The sequence below is a fragment of the Bicyclus anynana genome, chromosome 8, assembly GCF_947172395.1.
Source record: "Bicyclus anynana chromosome 8, ilBicAnyn1.1, whole genome shotgun sequence".
Classification (NCBI taxonomy): domain Eukaryota; kingdom Metazoa; phylum Arthropoda; class Insecta; order Lepidoptera; family Nymphalidae; genus Bicyclus; species Bicyclus anynana.
Genome location: NC_069090.1, coordinates 7,271,493 through 7,295,394, shown reverse-complemented (window position 1 = coordinate 7,295,394; position 23,902 = coordinate 7,271,493). Strand labels below are relative to the sequence as shown.

At 34.3% G+C, this 23,902-nt stretch overlaps 1 protein-coding gene across 2 annotated transcripts in view; it reads right to left on the bottom strand.

Annotated features, from left to right (window-relative positions):
• LOC112047732 (scavenger receptor class B member 1) overlaps nucleotides 1–23,902 on the bottom strand; it is a 109,358-nt gene that overhangs the window by 39,805 nt on the left and 45,651 nt on the right. The window contains exon 1 of one of the 2 annotated variants that reach the window (XM_024084948.2): nucleotides 14,815–14,949. The exons of the other annotated variant lie outside the window; for it this stretch is intronic. Coding sequence (XP_023940716.2) covers nucleotides 14,815–14,869 — 55 coding nt within the window. The 5' untranslated portion in view covers nucleotides 14,870–14,949. Of the gene's footprint in view, nucleotides 1–14,814; nucleotides 14,950–23,902 lie in introns of those variants that run through there. 2 annotated transcript variants of the gene reach the window in all.

The window sequence follows — 23,902 nt, the reverse complement described above, 5'->3', positions numbered from 1 at the left end:
ACTGATTCAAATACCTATTAGTAATCTTGTCCTGTACAAAAGTCTTGCAGTCCTTAGTTGATTTATTTTAAATGTATGACTTCTTACCAAAGCTACATTTTATTGATTTGTTTGAGTAATAATAAAAAGTAAACAGGCATTTTGTACAAAGTTCTGTTTAGCTAATTGGGTAAATTATAGCTCTCCTTGGCGAAGTTGATAAGTGAATAGAGCTCTTTCACAAACAGTAAAAAAAAAAAACAGCATATACTTAATATATCAAATATTAGAAAAAACCTTTTTATGTTTAGATCCATCCAACTGCCAAGTAAAAATAAATAATATCCCGTTCATAACGCCATGTTACCTAAAACAACCAAATTAACATATACCGATATCAAAAGAGTCTCGTAAAGTATTCCATAAAAGTGTTAAATAACCGCGGGCAAAGTAAGATTGTTTAATATTATTGATTGAATTACTTGTACGGTAGGTTGCACAATTAGCTATTAAATGTTATTGCTTATTATATCACCCTACAAAATACTCCCATATTAAACTGTTCATGAAATATAACAACTTATCGTAACTAATCATAATTATAGTATTCGTTCAGAATTCAGTTTATCCAGTTTTTATTACAGTCAGACAGGACATCTCAAAGCATTTAAAATTAGAAAAATTAAATACTTGATATTACTTGGTGTTGACGTTTATGACAGTAAAGCGTTTACAGAGTTCATTAATAGCGCTATAGTAAATTAGAATCAGTAGGTACTAGCCAAGACGTGATAATTAGGTATGCCTATCGCGTACTTTATTGAAGTAACTTCTGAAGAAGAGTTCTATCATATAATTCGAGGATTTAGCTGATGTAGATTTGATAAATAATAAAATCTGCTCTTAGGGTTTGTCTGTATTTATCAATTGCTCAACGGGCTATTTTAGTTCTAATATAATTTATTACCTCGTTTACTCCTAGCTTAAGGGTGGCTAGCTATTCAGGATTTCGGTTCACAAAGAAGATACTTATAAGCCAGGAAAGAAAGAAAATTGACAATTCAAGCTGGCTCTCTAATTAGAATACAGTGGTATACGGCTAACTCTAACTGAACAGAGTCGTCTTCTTTCCGCGATGAGAAATGATAAACATTATACCCTGAACATAAGAGCCCTTAATCACAATTCAACATTTAGTTTAGGTTAAGTAACACACCAAAGTTACCGCATCTTACTGTAGCTCAGGGCCATCTAGTTTCAAATTCAATACAAAAATTACAACCTTTATCGCACCTATACACAAAACTATTATATTAGTTAAAATAACTGCTTAAATAAGAAAACTATACTGAGACCGATTAATTAAGCTAAAACTTAACAATTAGTAGTAGTTGCAAAAATATCATATTTAAGTACTTAATACCACAGGTTTTAAATAAGTGAAAAAAAATATAAAGATTTACTTTTTCTTATATTAAAAAAAATCATGCAGTATTGTGTACCATGCGCTTAAGGAAAGTTATCGTATGCCTAAAGTTAAAGGGAGTTCTAATTATTTATTTGAATACTATATGTGTCTACATCATTAAGGGGCCTTTTGTAAATACTAGGGAACCATTTATACTATGGTGCTAACTGTATCAATTGATTATTCTTACAAAATGTGTTTTAGTCAGGGTATTCCTGTTACAATTTTCAGTTCACTATATACTATCAAAAGATTAAAAGTTAATGGTTAAATAAATAATGTCATTTGGATTAGCTTTACATATAAAATTATCATAATATGATTAGTTGCTATAATCCTCCAAAATAGTTTGACCGGTTCTGATGAAGTTTTATATGTAGATAATATTAGGTAGGTCCGAGAAAAGGTTGTTATACATTTTTGAAAGCCTTAAACGATAAGGGTGATTAGTAGTAAAACTTCTAAAGCAAAGCAACATTGGTTGGGTCAGCTAGTTACTTTATAATAATGGAGTAAAGCTTCCACTATCCGTAATTTAACAGTTTGTTGAAGAATGGTAAATCAGGGTTATATTGAATGATATAGAACTTTATGTATGCTAATGGTCAGGTGTGTGTAAATTTAAACGATCATAGATGGCTCGAGTAAATAGTAGTTATTATGTCCGATAGTGGAAAAACGTCAGACGATACACTTTTCTATATCACACGAGGAATTAATACTCCTTATTCCAGTAAGCTCATCATAATGTTCAGTCATAAAAATGTTTGAATGTCAGTTTGTCCAACCCGCGAACTACAGCCACCTAATGTGGTACAAGAGCAAGACCTACACAATAAACGGAACAATAGCTATATCAACAAAAATATGTCTGTAATGAAAATGGTGTTTCGTACCCACATATTATTATTATAGATATACACAGAATTACTGATTTTGGAAACATATGTTTTTGGGAAAACTACAATATAAATGTACTTATATACTAAAATCTAATCATAAGAGATTTCTAAAGCGTAACATGAGATAGGTCGGTACGTATAAAATTTGTACTATAATGTGTGTGGGCTAAGACCTTATGGGATGCAGTTTACAGATTCAATTAATTTAATTCAAAGTTCGTCTATTGATAGAATGTGGTAGTGAATAAGTACAGATATTAAATTATATTCTTGTAATATTAACAAGATTAATAGTTCTACGTATTTGCAGATTGTTCTGGTAGATAGGGAGGAAAATGAAGTTACAGATGTCCTCATATACGGTAGTCGAGAATTAACATTGATTTTCACAGTTCTAAATAAAAAAAAAACGCACAATTGAAACAATATTATTGTAAGATTCTCTCTATGTGACTTATGCATAAGTGGCGATATATGTGATTTGGTTCCTCTTGGTTTACTTCTACGTGACTTCTGTCTTATGTGGCACTCGTCAGTGATTCACTTCTATGCGACTCACGTCTGTCTATATCTATATATTCGACTATGGCTTACCTTTTACTATATGTCTGTATGATATACGACTTTGTGACCTAAGTCTGTGTGACCTGCGTCTGTGTGACCTGCGTCTGTGTGACCTGCGTCTGTGTGACCTGCGTCTGTGTGACCTGCGTCTGTGTGACCTGCGTCTGTGTGACCTGCGTCTGTGTGACCTGCGTCTGTGTGACATGGGTCTGTGTGACACACGTTTTTGTCTGTGTGAAATACCTAAGTATTTGTGTGCTTACCTAAATTGAACGAACGAATTCCAAACGAAAAGGAGATTTAAACCCACGTCTTACTAGACACGGACATAAGTTAGTTATTTCTGCATATCGTCTCCAAAGAGTAAAAAAAAATCTTTTGTAGGTTTGGGTGTACTCTTCTATAACAAGATCCTCAAAACTGTGATGGACCTGCCAATGCATAGCTTTAAGCAATGTGTTAAAAAACATTTACTTAGTCGAGGTTACTACAACATTGATGAGTTCCTATAAAGATAAAAGCGCTTGGAGGCCATTGGGTCAGCTTCCACCTTCACACAGGAAATAAAACTATAAGAAATTGTAATTGTTATCAATTGTAAATTATAATACTCTATGACTTTTTCAAAAGAGCAACTGTTGTTTCTTACCGGTATCTTCTCAGCAGAACCTGCCTTCCCAACCGGTGGTAGAATCTTTACAAATAGTCTACTGTCGTGTCAAAAGTGCTTGTAAACTGAGCCTACTTGGAATAAATGATTTTAGATTTTGATTTTGATTTTGAATTGGTCTGAGTTATTTTGATTAATCAAGTTATCTTAGTGATTCATATTTATTGAAGTCGGAATGACCTAGTAACTAATATGCAGTATAAAATTCAAATATGTGATTTTATAGTAAAATAAGTATTTCCAGATTAGGTACCTGTCTGGAAGTACTAATAGCGATGTTTTTGTTTTATCATAATTTCTGAATTTCTTTCATATAGATAGCACAATATACTTATTGTTTGGGTTTGAAGTCTAAGTGACCCATGAACATAATTACCAGAAACGAATTAGGCTTTATGATAGCACTTCGATTATGTATATTGATCAAAACCTTGTCAGTTTCAAATTACTGCTGGATCCTGTTCTTTCCAGATAACTGATGGTGCAGTGGGAGATACCAGAGTGTTACCAGAACGCCGTGGGACACGGCTTCTTCAGGATGGCCGAATGTTACAAATAGTCCCTGCTTCCCGCCTATTTCGTATAGATAAGTGTCGCCGCCTAGCGTATAGTAGCGTCATTTCATTTCATACTTTTATGACTTCCGGTTATTATAGTTAAATTTAATTAAGTAACAATGATTATCAATCCGAACAGTGGAGAGGTTATTATTAATTATTGATATAAATATAATTATTTATTTTACATGATATAAATTCATCATTGGTTATTTTACTCTTGACAACTATGACGTCACGTTATGATTTAGTTTGTATTTAATTTCTCAACTTTGTGTTTCGATATTTTAATATTATTTTACGATCGTTATAAATATCTTTTAATTATTAATGTGTTTTAGATAGAATTATAACGTTTGGTTTGTATAATAATACTCCGGAACTATTATTAAAACGTACTTGTATTGTTAACATATTCGTGCTACCAACAGTAGACACTTACTTTGCAAATATTATAAAATAGAGGGTTGTTTAGCAGATTCATTGATATACTACCATCAGCGTGTAATATTAACATTATTGCGGAAGCTATGCTGAAATTGTTATCGAATAAATTTGTGTACAGTGAAAATATTATTTTACTTCTCCCACCTTCTGTAACAATTCTTTCCTTTTTAGGGTTCTGTATTCAACAATGGACCCATATAGTTTCGCCATGTCTGTCACTTCGTACGCGGTTCAGACTAATAATACTAGAAAACTGTAATTTAGTGCATATTTGGATTTTCCAAATTTATTCATGTTATATTGGTATGCTTGATGTAAAGAAGTGATGAGCTCTAAATGGCAGGGCGCCACAGCCCAAGGCGCTAGCCTTGGTATTTTCCTCCTGTTTTATTCAAACAAGTCATGTAGGTACATTATTTAAAAGAAGTTGATAGGTGCAAATTGAATCATAATACAAAAGCATGTTCTAACAACCGGATAGGTAGCCACAAAACATGATGTTGAATATAAACAATTCATGTTTTCCAAACATCACACATAAGTAAATGACGAATTGGTTAACACAATCATAATGACAAATCGGGTGTCTAATACTCGATTCACTTCTTGCTAAGGTCAACAACCTTATAAGTAGCCAACAGACCATCAAACACACATTTAGATTTTGATTTGATTGAATGAAGTTGGTAAAAAACAATTTTTATCTTACTTTTATTTAATTATCATTAGCCTACTTTTTTTTTATTGTGAATGAAGTAAGCAGAAGCGGAACAACTATCTAAAGGGCGGCCTCTGAGACTTGGACTTCGGCTTAAAAGGCCGTTCTGAATGGGTGTTTGGCCTGAGTTTATATCACTAGCCATTGCTGTTGCGGTCGTGTAAGGCAACAAAATTTTGTGTTTATATACTTACAGGTATGATGATTCAAACTTGTATACCTACATACTTACGAAGTCAAGAAGTAATAGTAAGTAGGTAGGTACATATATAATGGAAAAACCAACAATGTTTATTATTCAAATGAATAAATATGAAATCATATCTAACGGTGAAAATGTGAGCCTGCAAAATTTAAAACGACTACCTAATAAATAATTAATTAAAATTTGAATCGAAAAAAGGCTGTTTTAATCTCTGCGTCATTCATTCTTTAGGGAAATTTGATTCACTATAATTTTCATTACTATCATTATGTTATATAGATTTTTCTTTGGTTTATGTATATACTTCTTGTGTTATAATTATTTCATCAAATGAGCATATTTGTATTTTTATTAAATTCCCTGTTATTTTTTCCGCGGCACATCTGCCAATGACTGCGGTTATGAGCTTTGTGGAAAACTGGTCTTAGAGTAATTTTCTGTATCTACTTCTAGACAACACTACAGACTACCAGAACTGTGGGTCTGGTAGTAAAGTATAAAATCGTGAAAGTTAAAAATACTTCTACTGTTCAAACAATTTTAAAACTAAACAATAGCTACAAAGCAAAGTACATACAAGTACAAAGACAGAGACAACGTTTATTTTTGACATTTCTATGAAAAATGTCAAAGGTAAAATAAAAGCTTTGTTTGCTTTTAAGAGCAGTGACAGTGAGAGTGAGCAGTTCGTATTATTTCTTCAAAGGGTTCCGTAGTCAACAAGGAACCCTTATAGTATTCACCATGTTCGTCTGTCATCTGTCTAGTTCAGAGATTATCACCCCCTCTGCCGGTAAAGGCGAGGGAATCGGAAATATTGATCATGTTATCTAAATATATAAAACTCAAAGGTGACTGACTGACATAGTGATCTATCAAAGCACAGCCCAAACTACCTGACGGATCGGGCTAAAATTTGGCATGTAGGTAGATGCTATGACGTAGGCATCCGCTAAGAAAAGATTTTGTTCAATTCTAACCCCAAGGGGATAAAATAGAGGTTGAAAGTTTACATATATTTCCAAGCAGACGAAGTCGCGGGCGCCCGCTTGTAAAAAATATGGCTAGGGCGTCGGAAAAGAAGCCCGAAGTCTCATTTTCTCTTGATTGCCTCTGCATCTACTAAACAAGAACGTCTTTAGTTATCGATGTCAGTTGAAAATGAGTGGTAATTCCGAGAGATTATGTCAATTCGGTGACGCGTACAACTTGCGCAAAGAGGAAACTGGTTATGTAAAGCGTGTATTTTTGTAGAACACTGCAGCTCGCTCGTTTAGCTATCACTGGCAGTTTACGAGAAATGGCGCTTGTATATTAGAACTGCATGAAGTGTATACAGGGTGTTGTGGAGTTCTTCCCATAACTTCAAGGTATTGACGAGTCCACTTATAGGAGCTATATAACTATTTTATTAACTAAAAAAAAAACTTATTTTTCATACAAAGTAATTCAAATAATTCCGACTATCCATGTAATACACGCCTTTAGCTATCATTGCATTTTAAATTGTCAGTGGCAGGCTAACACACTAACTATGACGTATTCGTTGACAGACATTGAGATTGATTCAAAATCGGTTTAGTAGATTCTATTTGAATAAAACTCACAAACTTTACCTCGTTGTAGTATAGGTAACCATTTAATGTTATCGTATCAACTTTAATCAAGCGTCTTCCATTCCATCTTGTTATTAAAAACTTTTTAAAAATACCATTACATACCTACAGTGAATTGATAGTTGTGTGCAAAAAAGCAAAGTTCAAACATGATTAATGTGAGGTAATCAACCAAGTTCATATATTTTTAATTTGCATAACTACGTTTGTAATATATGGTACGTGTTAAACATGGCCATACTCACATATGCGTTAGAGTTGCGCATAATAGTTAATTGCAGATTGCCGCAAGAGACGCACGCAACGCATTTTTCACATACTGGGAAATGGATATAACGCATGCAATAATTTTATAATCAATTTTGCGGATGAATTTGACGTGTCCGATTTCGATAAGAAGTACATAATATAAGTAGCGTTAATAGCCGATGTAAGCACCGTTCTTCGTCATGTTTAAACACTCGTAATCATTTAGGTATATGTCACCCGAAATATATGAAATTGTATACAATTCTTATGTATACAATTTCTAGGAATTTTACACAATAACGGATTGCATTTGCCGTTAACGTATTATCCGATAATATATGATATTATAAATGCGAATGTAAGTTTGTCTGTCTGTTACCTTTTCACGGCTTAGCAGTTGAACCGATCAAGATATTACTATAAATGGGAAGGAGCAGAATTTTTGTCCCTAAAATAAAAAGAGAAGGGGTTGAAATAGGGGTGAAATAGGGAATATGGGAAGTCCTTCATTTTTAGAGTTACAGTTATAAATATTTGTGCATAGATCATGAAAATGTTATTTGACACGAGGTTTTTTTAAAATTCAACCCTTTAGGGGTTCAAAGGGGTTAATGAAAGCATACACTAATTAAAAATTTATAAGATGAAGTTGCGGGCGTCCGCTAGTATACTATACAAGATAATATCGGTTTATTTGCAGCATTTAAACTTCAGAACGGCAAAACGGATCTAAATGAAATTTGTCACAGAGATAAAGTACAAAAGATCTACGCGGTTAAAACAGTGCGGCAAAACTAGTTAAAATATATTTCATGGTATATAACTAGGTATACAGCATAGCGCACAGTCTATGAAGTGTTAAATAAATACGCGTACTTTGTTGAAGAGGCCAGCCAGAGTCAAGCACTTTGAAGCAAAATTGAATTTTTGGATAGATAAAATATATCTACCGAAAAACTTAATAGTGCTCTAATAATGTGCTTATATAAAGACTTTTTTTAAAAAATATTTTTTAATAGTTTGTATTATATTTTATAAAATATAGCACTTGGGGATAGTGTAGCTTCTCAACAGTGAAAGATTTTTTCAAACCGGTTCCAGACCCTATTCAAAATACACAAACAAATCTTTCATCTTTATAGATAAACATTGTTAAAAAATAATAAAAGGTAAGTAAGTACCTATAAATGGACTATTTTTTACGAGACGTGTATATTTCATTATTGGTGTATACTTATTATATACATTTTTCAGTTATACTTCTAGGGAGTTGCTGGATGCAGGCGGCTCAGGAGCTTGGTGTTTGAGAGCCCCTACATAAGGCCTATGTCCTGCAGTAGACTTCCATCTTCTAATGTGAGTGAATTAGTCTATCTAGTCTAGACTATGAGGTATTCTGAACCTACAAACATGTATAATCATATCAGTTGATGTTCCGGTCTCGTTAACAATTTCTCACATGTTCCCTTGACACGGTCAACTGGTTGATGGTAACGTACCTACTTAGCTTGTACGTAGCCGTGCGCCCAGATATTGTTCCGACACGTAATGTGTTATGTAATCGGAATATTCATGGGTTGTGTTTCATACTAGGGACAGACTCATGCTGCATGGGGTCTAATTTACACAAACGGCTAACGCATACCTATGAGGATATTCGAGGTGATACGAAATATGAAGGTGAATATAAGGTGCAGCGTATTTTATTTGTTACTATTAAACAATAGGGATGATGACGATTTTTTAAATTGTATATAAATTTACCGGGAAGTGTATTTCCCGCGTGCAGTTAAGTGGCCAAGAGTATGCTAATAGTAAAGCAATTCTGTAATAGGGTATCTGCGATCATTCCTTTCGGAGCTACAGGGATTTAGAGGGTCATATTTGCGGCACTGCCCTGAAAAACACCACATACAAAATGGCACGAATTAATGACGTCGTTGATCATAATGATTGTTAGATTTGTATGGGCGTTCAGTTTTCAATACTGGGCACTCTCCACAAGGGATCTCAGGACTCTTAGGACCTCAATGTCCGAAGCCACATAGACTGACTGTGTTTATATTTGAGTTTGATGAATATAATTGACTATTCATAGCGGTAGTATTAAGATTTAATTATGATTTCGCAGTTACTATAAAAAGCTCTACATCAACGAATACGACAATAATAAAAGGTATAGTTTGTCCGTTTGTAAAGTATTAGGGGGTAATGTTTGGATCTTCTTAGACAATTTTGAAAATTCGTTTAATAGAAAGCCATGCTATTTGTGTTATCCTGAGCTGCCATGACGTGATAGCCCAGAGGGTGTGGGTTCGAATCCGGTCCGGGGCATGTACCTCCAACTTTTCAGTTGTGTGCATTTTAAAAAATTAAATATTACGTGTCTCAAACGGTGAAGGAAAACATTGTGAGGAAACCTGCACGCCAGAGAATTTCTTAATTCTCTGCGTGTGTGAAGTCTGCCAATCCGCATTGGGCCAGCGTGGTGGACTAGTGGCCTAACCCCTCTCATTCTGAGAGGAGACTCGAGCTCAGCAGTGAGCCGTATATGGGTTGATAACGACGAGCTGCCACGGTAACGGGAGTTATGCGGGTGAAATGGCGAGTTAAAAAATAAAATGGAAATTCCATAAATGTTGTTTCGTCAAGTTTCAGATTAATTTGATGAATCTGAAACTTGATGAAACGAATGATGAACGGTATAACAATTTTTATCGGTGGCACCGATGCAATAAAGTCGCGGTGATACGTTGGTAGTTTAGGTATCGTTAAGGAAAAATAATATGATTTTAATGTAATTTGCCTCATTTATTATATTTTTATAAACGATAGGTATCATATAGACAGACGGTATTTTACATTTAACAATTGCATGTGGTACGATAATTACTTAGAAGGCACGAGAATGGTATATGAGTTTTTATTCATATTTTCATACCATAATATAGCGTTTAAACGCAGATCTTTATCTAAGATATCTCTACCAGCTATTTTAAGACGTGAGTTTTATATTTATGATATAAATTATATTATAAAGTATTATAATATAATTTATATCGTAAATATATATTATAAAGTAGTGATAAAATTAATTATTTTTGTATTTTGAACTTTATGTAAACGACATAAAAAACAAAGCAAAGTCACGTAAATTCCATTAACTTTATGGATTTATTTTCAAGGAATTATTACAACTTAAATTACTCATTAACTAAACATAATTACTATATTTTACCTAAATATGACTAGGATTTTCTGTAATTAATCAACATGGTATAATTTGTTAAATTTCTTCACAGCACCATCTGGTGAAAGCATTTGGTGTAATCTCACTTAAGTAATTATAATGTAATGATTTTTAATTATTGCGGCCTGTAATACATTTTATTCAAATTAATTAAAAATAACACAGTGCGTACTTGTTACGTAGTTACCGAGGTATTCGACTTTATCCGAGTTTTATTGTCCGACTCAATAGAAGAGGCACAATGCTGTTGAAACTAGGTTACGAATTACGATACTGTCGGTGTTATTTAATCGAATATTCTACGTATACTTGGACTATTCTGTGGAACGGGCTCAAAGCATCTCAAACTCGAATTATGAAATTAAAAAAAATATATGTTAAAAAGTATTCTTAAGTTAAACAGTTTTACCCATCTCAATAAACTAAATCAAAAAAATTTAATAATAAAAATTCAACCGACTTCAAAAACATAAAACGTACTGACTACACTAAAAAGCGAAAAATAACATCGTATTATGTTCTATCTACTGATCAGTTTCAAGGCGGTGCTAACCCGGTGATGTATTAATTCAAGGCATGACAGAATATCATAAAGATAGAGGTTTTCCAGATTGTGTTCTTTCATGTAGCTCTTGAAAAGTCTTAATTTAATGCGACACCGGTTTATCACCGCCTTCAAACTGATCAATAGGTAGAATACTACATAATACGATGTTATTTTTCGCTTTTTAGTTTAGTCGGTACGTTTTATGTATTTGAAGTCGGTTGAATTTTTATTATTGAATCTTTTTATTAATCAATTTTTAGTGTAATCATACTACTAGTAGATTTAGATGTAGGCAAGAAAAAATCCCTCAATGTATGTTGCTCTGTGTAGTCGTGTTAAAACCTGAAATGACAGTCACAACCTACATCTTTAAGTGAAATGTGCTCATCAATACAAATTAAGCAAGCCCAATCACAAGATAACTACTTTTTATCACTCGAAAGGTTTGTCTTTTACGATTTTTGAAAGTTCTCTTCGATTTCTCCAGGATCCCGTCATCAGATCCCGACATGATGAAAATGGGACCACCGCCGGTGTATACTCTTTCGAACAAAAAAAGAATTATTCAAATCGGTCCAAGCGTCTTCGAGTAATCAGGTAACATACATACAAAAAAAAAACATACACTCGAATTTAGGACCTCTCATTTTTTTGAAGTCGGTTAAAATCATTCAATATTTACCAGTACCACAAACTAACATGACCTGTCCCAATAGAGTACAGAAATATATTTAAGTTCAAAGCTACATTCGAATGTACTACATAATATTTATCCGATCCGATGAAATAGGAACTAAAGCAGCTGTCGTCAATGTTTCCCACATTGAAAAGAATTCCGTGAATTATTATTTGTATCTACAGAAAAGAATTTAGAAAGGCGTATGCCTATTAAATTAACAGCCATTTCGAACAAGACAAACAAACGTTTCTTAATTGATATAAAAAACTGATAAATGCGCTTATTAGGAGCATACATTTATACCTTGCTTTATCTATATCTATATGAGTATTCTATACGTATAAAGAGGTAAAGTTTGTAGATAAAGTTGTAGAGGGTAATCATTGGATCTACAAAGCTGATTTCAAAAATTCTCTTACCAATGGAAAGTCACGGTAATTGTGAGTGTCATAAGCTGTATTTCTACGAGAACTCATTACGCGCGGATGCATGCTAGTATTAGTAAAGATAGTCACTACTACTACGAGTATACTATACTACTACACTACTATATAGTATTAGTATAAAGAGGTAAAGTTTGTGAGTATGTAAGGTTGTAGGGAGTAATCTTTAACCGACTCCAAAAAAGGAGGAGGTTATCAATTCGTCGGAATCTTTTTTTTTATTGATTTTGTAAATTTGTAAATCTTACCATTTGTAAGCCACGTTAATTGTGAGTGTCATGGGCTATATTTTCTCCCTGTATACTCACGGGAACCGGAACTACACGCGGGTCTGCTATGTTGGTATTAAGACGCACATAGGTGTCTGTGAATACGGATGAATGTCATCCGAGCTACTCGTAATCCACATGATCGTGGATAACAATCGGTGCGCATATTTGTAAATATTTAATGTAAACGTTTACATTTCGCGTAGAATCACGTTTTCCAAACGCGCCGATTGCGTCCGTTTCCATGAATTTCAACATTTTGAAGGCTGCGGCGGTTGGCCAACAATACAGTCGGCATTAAACTTAATTACATATGTAAATTTTTTCATTTAGAAAGGCTTTTAGTGTTCACTTCATGTTTCGCGGGCTAAATTCTTACTGCCCACAACAGATTATTTATTTGTAATTGTTAAGGTCGATACGGGTAGAGGTATCATTAGGTACTAATCTATAGTCTGGCAAGTTCGTTGATGACACTCCCATGATATGTGGGCGACGGGGGGAAAAACTACGCGGGTGTGAAATCGTGCGTGCGGGGAAATGAGGTGCATCAGTCGTGCGGACCATCGGGAGTGTTACGAACGAATTTGCCAAGCTATACACTAATAATACGAGTATAATGAGGTAAAGTTTGTATTTTAGGGGGTAATCTCTGGAATTACCGAACCTTTTTTGAAAATTATTTTACCACTAGCAAACCACATATTTGTGAGTGTCATAGGTTATATAGGTACTACTATTTTATCCCCGTATTGTTATAGGAACCGGAACCACGCGGGTGAAACCGCGCGGCGTCTACTATCTATAATATAATATGGAAGGCCCAGACCACTAAGATATTATGAAAGAAATTGAATTTTCCTAAACAATTGGTATAATTTGATTATCCAGTGACATACTTATTGAGAACATTAGCATTGTAACGAATGATTTATTATTGTTATCATCATCAGATGAGAATGAATCAAACGTTGCGTGAGCGGTTTTATGTTGGCCATCAAGTTGAGTGAAGTGACATAAATATCGTTCAATTTACGACGTTTTACTGAACATTACTTGCACAGACGTCATCGTAACGATGAAATATATACATAATTTAAATATTTTGTAGCTAAAGTGTTTGTTTGTTTGGTTGTTTTGCTAATCTCAGGAATTATTGATACGAAATGTTAAAAACTTTTTGGGTTGAATAGTAAGTTCATTTATCGAAGAAGGTCGTAGCGTCATGTTAATTGGTGGATCAGGCTACGACCGTATTGGAGCATCAATGAAAAATGTAGAAAAACGGGAATAAATATTTTCTTTGAAAGCTTGCATTGCGTGCGCTGCTTAAACGGTTGAAGTTACGCAAATTATTGTTGTATGATAAAATTGTTTCTCTTTAAAATTTCCAAAAAGGTTTCCACGCGGACGAAAGTCACGGGCGTTTGCTAGTAACACAAATATACGCTTTAACGCGTTATGAGCGTTTTCGAAACATTTAGTTGCTGTGCGCGCGAGTAAAAGTATAATGATAGATTTGCCAAGAGCATTACGGGTACGTTCTGTAACTTGGTCAGTATCAGTCAATGGATATGTGGGTCATGCATTGTTTTTGATAGCAATTACTTTCATGTACAAAAATGTAGAGGTTTTCAAGAGGCAAAACTGTTTTCTATCAATCCTGACGCTCGAAAAGTGCTTGTAAATTATGCCTACTTAAAAAAATATATTTTGCCATTGATTTTGAAAATCTAACGTTGCAAACTAGATGATTGAAATAGTCACACAATAATTAACAAATTAATTATATTAAAATATCACTGACACAATATAACAATTAGGTTGTTAAAAACAGCTGAGAATTTCATTTAGCAAATGGAGATATAAATCCTTTACTTTCTATTAAAAAACAAAGTAACAAAGTAGTTCATTTAATTTCTTGCAATTATAAACTGTTACTAATTTACATTACCGTAAGTAGACCATTTAATACATATTATCGTTCTAAAATGCATTAAAAAGATGAAGAAGCTGATCTTATGCTTTAAAAAAAAATCTCACGTTACAAGGTTTTGGTAGGAATCTAGAGGTAATAACATCTCACTGGCCGATTCACTTTCAAGTCGAATCTTACCAACAAATATTTCACTGTTGAGTAACTAACAAAAACAAAGTTTCTATTACAATTTTAACCAATTGAAGGCTGAATTACAAATTATGAACCGCGTATATCCTACTTGCATTTTAAATTATTAACCACACCACTCACTTATTCGTTTGTTATCCTTCAGGTATTCGAAAATCCGCGTAAACGTGAACGCCATGTTTGAAATTCGAAATTGGAATGTTGCAACGGTAACGGTCGAATTTAGAACATTTAGAACGCCATTTTACGACGCCGGCGCGAGAGTGACTGACCAGTTACCGTGGTGCAAGTAGGTTTTACTTGACACTTTGTTTTTTTTTTTTGTTCGTGAAATGTTTAGGGTTCCCAGACGGCCGAGATCTGAATGGACGTGACTAACGGTGAAATTTGTAATCGTAGCGATGCTGATAACGGGTTTAGAGATTATTTTCCGATTAAAAGTCTAATAAAGGTTTGAAGACATTTTAGGAAGAATTAAATTATGAAGTATAATAAAAATACGAGTATAATACTTATGTAGACTAAATACATAATGCGCTACGTTATTTCTTTTAGTATATCGATGAGATCTATGGACATTGACATCTATGGAAACCACACATGATGAATTAACCGTCACAATGTCCAAATTTCATACCCTCCGTGGCGCAGTGGTACGCGCGGTAGATTTACAAGATAGACGTCCAGGGTACGATCCCCGGCTGGGCCGAATGAGGTTTTCTTAACGTAGATTGTATCATCACTTACCAGGTGAGATTGTGGTCAAGGGTTAATTTGTAAAGAATAAAAAATACTTAGTGTCAGTACCTACTGTTTGAGTAGGTATGCTTATCTACTCCTACCAATGCATACATTATTTAAAGGATTTCAAGATCCAATATTTACATGTGATGCATGTGTTTGCTTGAGTATGAATTAAGCTGTATCATTGTTTAGCGACATTGCGTCATAACAATAAAAAATGTTTCTACCCACCTACTCTACTTACTGTATTCACTTTAATGGTTATTCATCATCATCATTAGCAACCCATATTTGGCTGACTGTTGAGCACGAGCCTCCTCTCAGAATGAGAGGGGTTACGCCTGTCCACCACGCTGGCCAAATGCAGATTGGCAGAATTCACACACGTAGAGAATAAAGAAAATTCTCAGGTTTGCAGGTTTCCTAACGATGATTTTCCTTCACCGTTTGAGACATGTGATATTTAATTTTTTAAAATGCACATAACTGAAAAATTGGAGGTACATGCCCGGACCGGATGCGAACCTACGTCCTCCGAAACAAAGGCAGAAGTCATATCACTAGGCTATCACGTCTTGCTAGTCTTGTCTATCACCTACTACTAATGGTTATTGAATAATGGATATTATACTCGCCATTTTTTGCTACTTACATCTATCCTACGGGTTTTCACGACTTAATTATCCGCGTTAAATGTGAAAATTCCATCAAAATCGGTTCAGCCTTTTAAAAATTAGCCCAAAATACACAGACAGACAGACAAATATTTAAAAAAAGCTTTTTGTTTTAGTATCGTATAGAAAACTATTGAGAAAACACAGTTATATTTCACTTCAATTTCTTTTATTAGTATTTACTGGGAAGAGGAATAAAATACTTTGTATAAAACATAAACAGTGTCTATGACAATTTAACACGAGGAAGATACGCACCACCCATTTTTCTCGTGGTGGATCGCGGTAGAAAACGTGTTGGAAAAACCAAGAAAGTGTCGAATCAGAAAAAGAAAATTCAGAAAAACCAAGCGCATGCTTTTCTGGCCACGCATACTATTTTTACACGGAATTTGTACGAAATTTTCCTTCTCCAATATATTTTTCAAGTTAACTTTTAACTTGTAAGCCTTGCTTAGCTGTAATAGTTTTACTTCTGCCATAATCTATACTAATATTATAAAGCTGAAGAGTTGTTTGTTTGTTTGTTTGTTTGTTTGATTGAACGCGCTAATCTCAGGAACTACTGGTCCGATTTCAAAAATTCTTTCAGTGTTAGATAGCCCATTTATCGAGGAAGGCTATAGGCTATATTTTCCCCGTATTCCTACGGGAACGGGAACCACGCGGGTAAAACCGCGCGGCGTCAGCTAGTTGTTTTATAACCCCCGTCCCCTGTGTACCAAGTAATTGTTGCTCACTGATTTAACATGGAAGAAGGGGTTAAATTGAAAGGTTTGATGTAAACTATTTCTTGACACAATAATTATGTCTGATTTTCGTTTAATTTATCATGGTAACCCTAATTTTATTCAACAACGGGGCTCTCCTCCGCGGACGTTAGTCGAGTGTAAACAAAAATACACTTTACATAATTGTAAAATAGAGTCAATATTAAATTAATTATATCAAGATTAGCGTATAATTTACATTTCTTGACATATCTAGGTTATAATAGTGTGAGAGAGCTGTAACTCTCTCACACTAACGTTTTTAAGGCATAAACATTTTTTTTATTTCCGCGGCTTTGCCCGCATAGTTCCTGTTCCCATGAGAATACAGGGATAAAATACAGCCTATGATACTCACAAATAACGAGGCTTTCTAGTATTAAAAGAATTTTCAGAATCAGTTAAGAAGAACCAGGGATTACCCTTTACAACACGTCAACACTAGTATTAAAAGATTTTTCATAATTGGTTAAGATGAACCAGGGATTACCCCCTTACAACACCACAAACTTTATCTCTTTATAGTATTAGTACAGCTGCACTGTAATAAAATTAAGCCTAACCGTTCTGTAATTTAAATGTTTTTAATTTTTAATAAATATAATAAAGCATGACTGTTAAACTTGACTTACATCTATTCATCTTTTCCTTGCAACTGCACGAAACGCCAGTGACAGGTTTGATTAAAATAATTGTACCGGGCGAAAATCGACCCCAGTAAGTACTTAATAATGCACCATTTACGACACCTACGTAGGTAACCATGAATGTATACCATATGAATTATATAGCAATCCTTTGGTATGCAATGTAATCTTTAGCAATAAACGATTATGGGGGAGCCCACGCGTAAACAAAAATACACTTTACGTTAATTGAGTTAGAGTTAATATTTAATTAATTATAATAATATGGGACGCGGTGACGTGTTTTGCGTAAATATCGCAATGAGCTAATCACATTTTGATATTTTATTATTTTCTTTAATTTATTTAATTATGCTTTTCAAATTACAACATTATAAATAACGCACTACAGTTTCACCCGCGTAGTTCCCGTTCCCGTGTCAATACGGGTATAAAAGATAGCATTTGCCACTCACAAATGACGTGGCTTTCTAGTGGTAAAAAAATTCAAAATCGGTTCAGTAGATCAGCAGTGATATGGGTATATAATGATGATGATCCAGAGTTCCCTACAACACTACAAACTGTCCTGTCAGCGAATTATTCGGCTCACTGCTAAGCTCGAGTCTCCTCTCAGAATGAGAGAGGTTAGGCTAAATAGTCCACCACGCTGGCCCAATGCGCATTGGCAGACACACACGCAAATAATTGAGAAAATTCTCAGGTGTGCAGATTTCCTTACAATATTTTTCCTTCACCGTTTGTGACACGTACCTAATATTTAATTTGTTAAACACAAACTTTACCTCTTTTTGTAATATTAAGTGAAAAAATATTAATAAAAAAATCAAATTTGAAATCTTCAAATCAACAATTGTTTTTTTGTTGATTGATTGATTGTTAGGTACAATAACAACTTTTAGAAATTATTACCATCCCTAATGTACTATTAAACTATGACAGTTTTGGACGAGTAGCATCGCCTGATGGGACCCGAAGGCAGAAAATATGGGCGAAACCACTTTCTAGGGGCGTCAGCTCTGAGACTCGGACTTTAGAGAGCCGTTCTGGAAGGGTGGTTTTGATCCCCCCCGAGATCGTGAACTACAAACGTGACGTCAGATATTGGGGACCTCGTCTTCACCGGCGAAGACGCTGTGTAGCTAGTGTTTGTTTTGACAGGTAGGTGTTGTCGGTCGATATGTCACCAAAAGGTCCATCTGTACAAAGAGCCCAATGTCGCCCCTCGTAATCAGTCTAAGCGGGCTCGTGGCATAAGATCCTGGGTTCGAGGCCCGTATCAGGCTATTAGATATTAAATTATTCTTGAGATGATCAGTCATCACCCAACCCAACCTATGAGAAGCATGGCTTCGTAGTGTATCATTAAAAAAACAGTTATTAACATTTATATGACACGTCGAGGAAGATGTTTTAATCATAATTTTAATTACTTATTTACATTTTACTATAACCATAATAAAACATTTATTTATTACCTCAATAACCAATAACCCTACGAAGATCGAACCGGCTATCCTTGAGTCGTGTTCCGGTTGAACCTACAGCATTGAACACTCATTAGAGGCTAATTTAATAAACTCAGTTTCGTCACTATAACTCATAGTTCAAGGTAACTCATTGTTTCATTTCAGAGGCCGTCGAAAATGAATGGTGAAAAAAATTAATGGTGCGAAACATTAATTTAATGGTCCTGAGTTCTTAAGACCCGTTACAATAAATTAATACATACTAATATTATAAAGCTGAAGTGTTTGTTTGTTTGGTTGAACGCGCTAATCTCAGAAACTACTGGTCCGATTTGAAAAATTCTTTCAGTGTTAGATAGCCCATTTATCGAGGAAGCCTATAGGCTATATATTATCTTCGTATTCCTACGGCAACCACGTGGGTGAAACTGCGCGGTGTCAGCTAGTATTGAGTTAAGTCTGCACGTCACAATAAATGAACCGCTTTAGCGAAAATTTGCAATGAAAATAGATTATAACTTGCGATAGCAGAATATATGCTATTTTTTCCTGGAAATCCATGGTTCTCGCGGGCCTTGTAAAACAGATATAACGCAGTGTCGCGGGCGTCAGCTAGTATTTTATTAACCGACTTCCAAAAAGGAGGAGGGTCTATGTTCGCCTGTGTTAATAATCTTTTAGGTAAATGCTCTACATTTAACATCAGATAGTTGGGCAACACGAATATCCCGAAACTCAGGAGCTTACAAGCTCCTACTGCCTTGTTTCGACTCCGTCATTCGCTCCATTTTAACACATCCACGAAGATATGCACTTATTCCCACTAGTGTATTACTACAATCGTAAATCTAACGGTAATGGCTCTAATTTAACTTCCAAGATTTTCCCACGCATACGATTACAGAGCTTTCATCTAAAACGCTGAGTAGTCCCAACCGATAGAGATATACCGAAACAATTCATAGTAACATAATAATTCAATTTAATAGATCTACAAAAAAGTCCGCCATAGCCTAATTTAAAACTATACCGTTTCAAACAAAAAAAGAACTTTTGAAATCGGTCCAGGCGTCTTTGAGTAATCGGTGTACATACATAAAAAAAAAAAATACCGACCGAATTGAGAACCTCCTCCTTTTTGAAATCGGTTAAAGAGATAAAGTTTTTGTTATTGTAGAGGGTAAATTCTGGATCTACTGAATTGATTTTGAAAAATCTTTTACCAAAAAAAAGCCACGTTATATGTGAGTGTCAAAGACTATATTTATCCTCATATTCCCACGTTAACGGTAAATACGCGGTAAGAGTTTATGACGATTTTTTCGCGAACGAAGTCGCAGGCGTTCACTAGAACATAATCTATACTAACATTATAAAGCCGAAGATTTTTTTTTTCTGGAACGCGCCAATCTCAGGAACTACTTAGCCCATTTATCGAAGTAGGCTAAAGGCTATATACTCGTATTTTCAGGTTAAGACCAATAAAAGCGGAGCACCAATGAAGAATGTTTCAAAATCGGGCGATTTTTCCTATTGGAAGCTTACGCTGCGTGCGCTGCGTAGACTAAAAGCGTTAAAAATCATGTATGACAGAATTGTTCACCTAAAAAAGTCTGCGACAGTTCCCGCGGGATTTGTGAAAAATTTAAAACCACGCAAACAGAGCCGCGGGCGTCCGCTAGTATAGATTATAACAAATCAAGGAGGCATACTATATGTACTCGTACTTGTTATGTATCAGTATGATGATCACGTCTCGACTAACCTCCGTGTAACTCACTCACGACGTAAGGCACGTTGCAACGTCACGTATATTCTAATTGGAAACTAAATCCCAACATGGAGCCTTCAATGATTTAGTTAAACGTTCACTCCAGACAGCCATCGTCACTTAGGTTTTTTTTTTCTTTTTCAATTTATGTCCATTGTCTTTAGGAGATTTACGATTAGTCGACAACCGCCAATCGTAAATTTTGTGTCAATAAGTTGTAATATGTATGGGTTAGAATAGTAAGCAGGTAAAAATGTCTACGTTACAGTCTTCTGCAAAAATCAAATAATAATTTATCCAGGCGAGAGTTTATTATAGATACAGGAGTCTACAAAGCTATAAATATAGTCTTATGCAAAAAGTCAATAGGTAATATTTATTCAGGCGAGAATTTATTGTAAGCTAGTGGACCACTGCAACTTTGTCTAAGTAGACTTCTTATTGGAGTTCACATACAAATGTAACAATTATTATTAAAGGACTTAGACTACTTTCAGACTCTATACATTCCTTTTTAGTAAATTTTCATTAATATTTCTTATGTTTTGTCATACTCGTGATTATTTGCAATACAGCTACTTCTTATTTTGAAGAAGAGTGAAGAAAGAACTTTAACATACAAAAAAAAAATAATAAAGATCGTGTAAGAAATTAATTTACCTTGATTTTTTTGTTCAAAATCTAAAAAAAATAAAATAAAAATAAAACAAATCATAAAACCTTCAAAATGTTAGCATTATTGCTAGGCAGACTGATCCAAGACCACCGAAGTCTGACGTCACTTTGCAACCTTATATAGCCAACACGAGAGTATGGCAAGTCTATAACAGTACAATAGTAATAAATTGTATGCTTATCACGAAGTAGACAACCTCTGCAAGTCTCTGGTGATCACTTGGTCTAGGTTATGTAGAAAGTGGATCCGTATAATGTTACAATTTCTCATTCTTACAACTTACCTACTACAAATATACCAACATAGTAGTACGTAGTACATATATCTGAACTTAGGTATATTTATCTAAAATATTTATATAAGATTTGGGTTATCTTAGTTACTTAGTCATTCGTGTATTTTCTTATACTTTTAACTAGGCGAAGTCGCACGGTTTTACCCGCGTGGTTCCCGTTCCCGTAGGAATTCGGGGATTATATATTATAGCCTATAGCCTTCGAGAAATGGGCTATCTAACACTGAAAGAATTTTTTAAATCGGATCAGTAAATCCTGAGATTAGTGCGATCAAGCAAACAAACTCTTCAGCTTTATAATATAGATGTATAGATTCCTTAACTACCATTGCAAACGCAAAACAATAAATCTGAACTACAAAAATAATATAGAGAAAAGAAAAGAGCAATAATTTTTTAAATACTAAGATATACCTGGCACATAAAATTCACACATTGTCATTGATTGTGTATTGTCATTTATTTTTAGCGATTTAGCATATTAGTGTGAAACCATTGTAAACTTACTCGCATCTCCTATTCTCTTTCACATAATAACTATATTATCCCTGGTATATCCATGTATATATCTACTTATCACTTGCAATCAATGTCAATGAAAAAAAAGAAAATTAATGTCGGAAGCTATTCGTAACCTTCGTAAAACCGTTCCTTCCTTGTTATTTATGGATCGAAAAAAAAAACAATGCCTACATCACGAATTCAATAATCAGTACTTCGCTATACGCTACCATACTTATGTTTTATTTTGCTGCCGTCTCAAGAACAATGGAAGATCGATCATATTTGATTAATTTTGCACTGTTATTAACATTACACCAGTTTTTTACCAAAATAAACTATAAAACGAAAGAACTAACAGGATTTGATGATTTTCTTAACATTGGATATTTAACGAGAAATATTTATCTACTAGCGAACCCCGTCAAGCTTAGCTTGACTTATGTGCACTTTTTCCCTATCCCTACCCTAAGGCTAATGCAATATTAAATAAAAAGTAACAAAAAAAAATAGCGTGAAACGTCTTCACCATTACACATTTGTGCAAGTAAGTGGTAATGTGGCATACATACACACCAATGTCGAGAATGACGTCACTTAGCAACAAGCGTAATAAGATTGCAATTAAAATAAAAAAAAAAAAAACATAAAATACGCCCCGTAGCGTCGCTGGTTTGAGTTAGGTACTTAATAATTATTGTTTACTTCTGATTTTTATACAAGCCTTTTTTTCATTTTTTATGGGCATAGGTACTAACTTTCGTCAGCAAATCATTGATTTCCCTTACTTTTGATACATTAAGAATAACTGATCTACCGATACAAGTGAAAATGTGCCAGTTTATGAATAGTCCGTATGACCCAGTATGCAAAACAGCTCAATTAGGTATACCTACTTAGATAACAGTTCTTAAAGTTAGTTGTACTGTACCAATCAATTACTGTGGAAGTTAAATAACTTAACTTTCTATACCTACTAAAAGTTTAAAATTCATCAAAATCTACTCATTAATTGCTTGAAAGATTATAAACTACCTAATCTATACTAATTTAAAAACTGAAGTTTGTTTGTTTGAACGCGCTAATCTCAGGAACTACTGGTCCGATTTGAAAAATTCTTTCAGTATTAGATAGCCCATTTATCGAGGAAGACTATAGGTTATATATTATCTCTGTATTCCTACGGGAACGGGAACCACGCGGGTGAAACCGCGCGGCTACTACCACATATCTTTACTCTGCTAATAATAATAAATAAGGGAGGCAAAGGGTGGGAAAACCTTATAGCATAATAATTATCTGTCTTCTGCTATTGAACCAAATATTTTTCAGTTTAATTATTCATTAGGTAGGTATATTCTTTAAACAGTTCGCCTGTTCAAATAATACCTATGTTTTGTACGTGATCGTCACGAATTTAATACTTATGTTTGTGTTGATAACACATGCTAACATACATGTAAGTACCTACATATTACCTAACCGACTTACGATTATACAGTTAAATAAATCATCTGAAACAATAGACGACTTATCGTTTACATACTCAGACCAATTATTGTAATCGTGTTCGTCGGTTAAAGAGTTCCGTAAAAATACCTTTTTGTGTAAATGAATTCAATTGTTTAAAAAACGGGCAAAAACTTCTAGTTTATAAGATATAT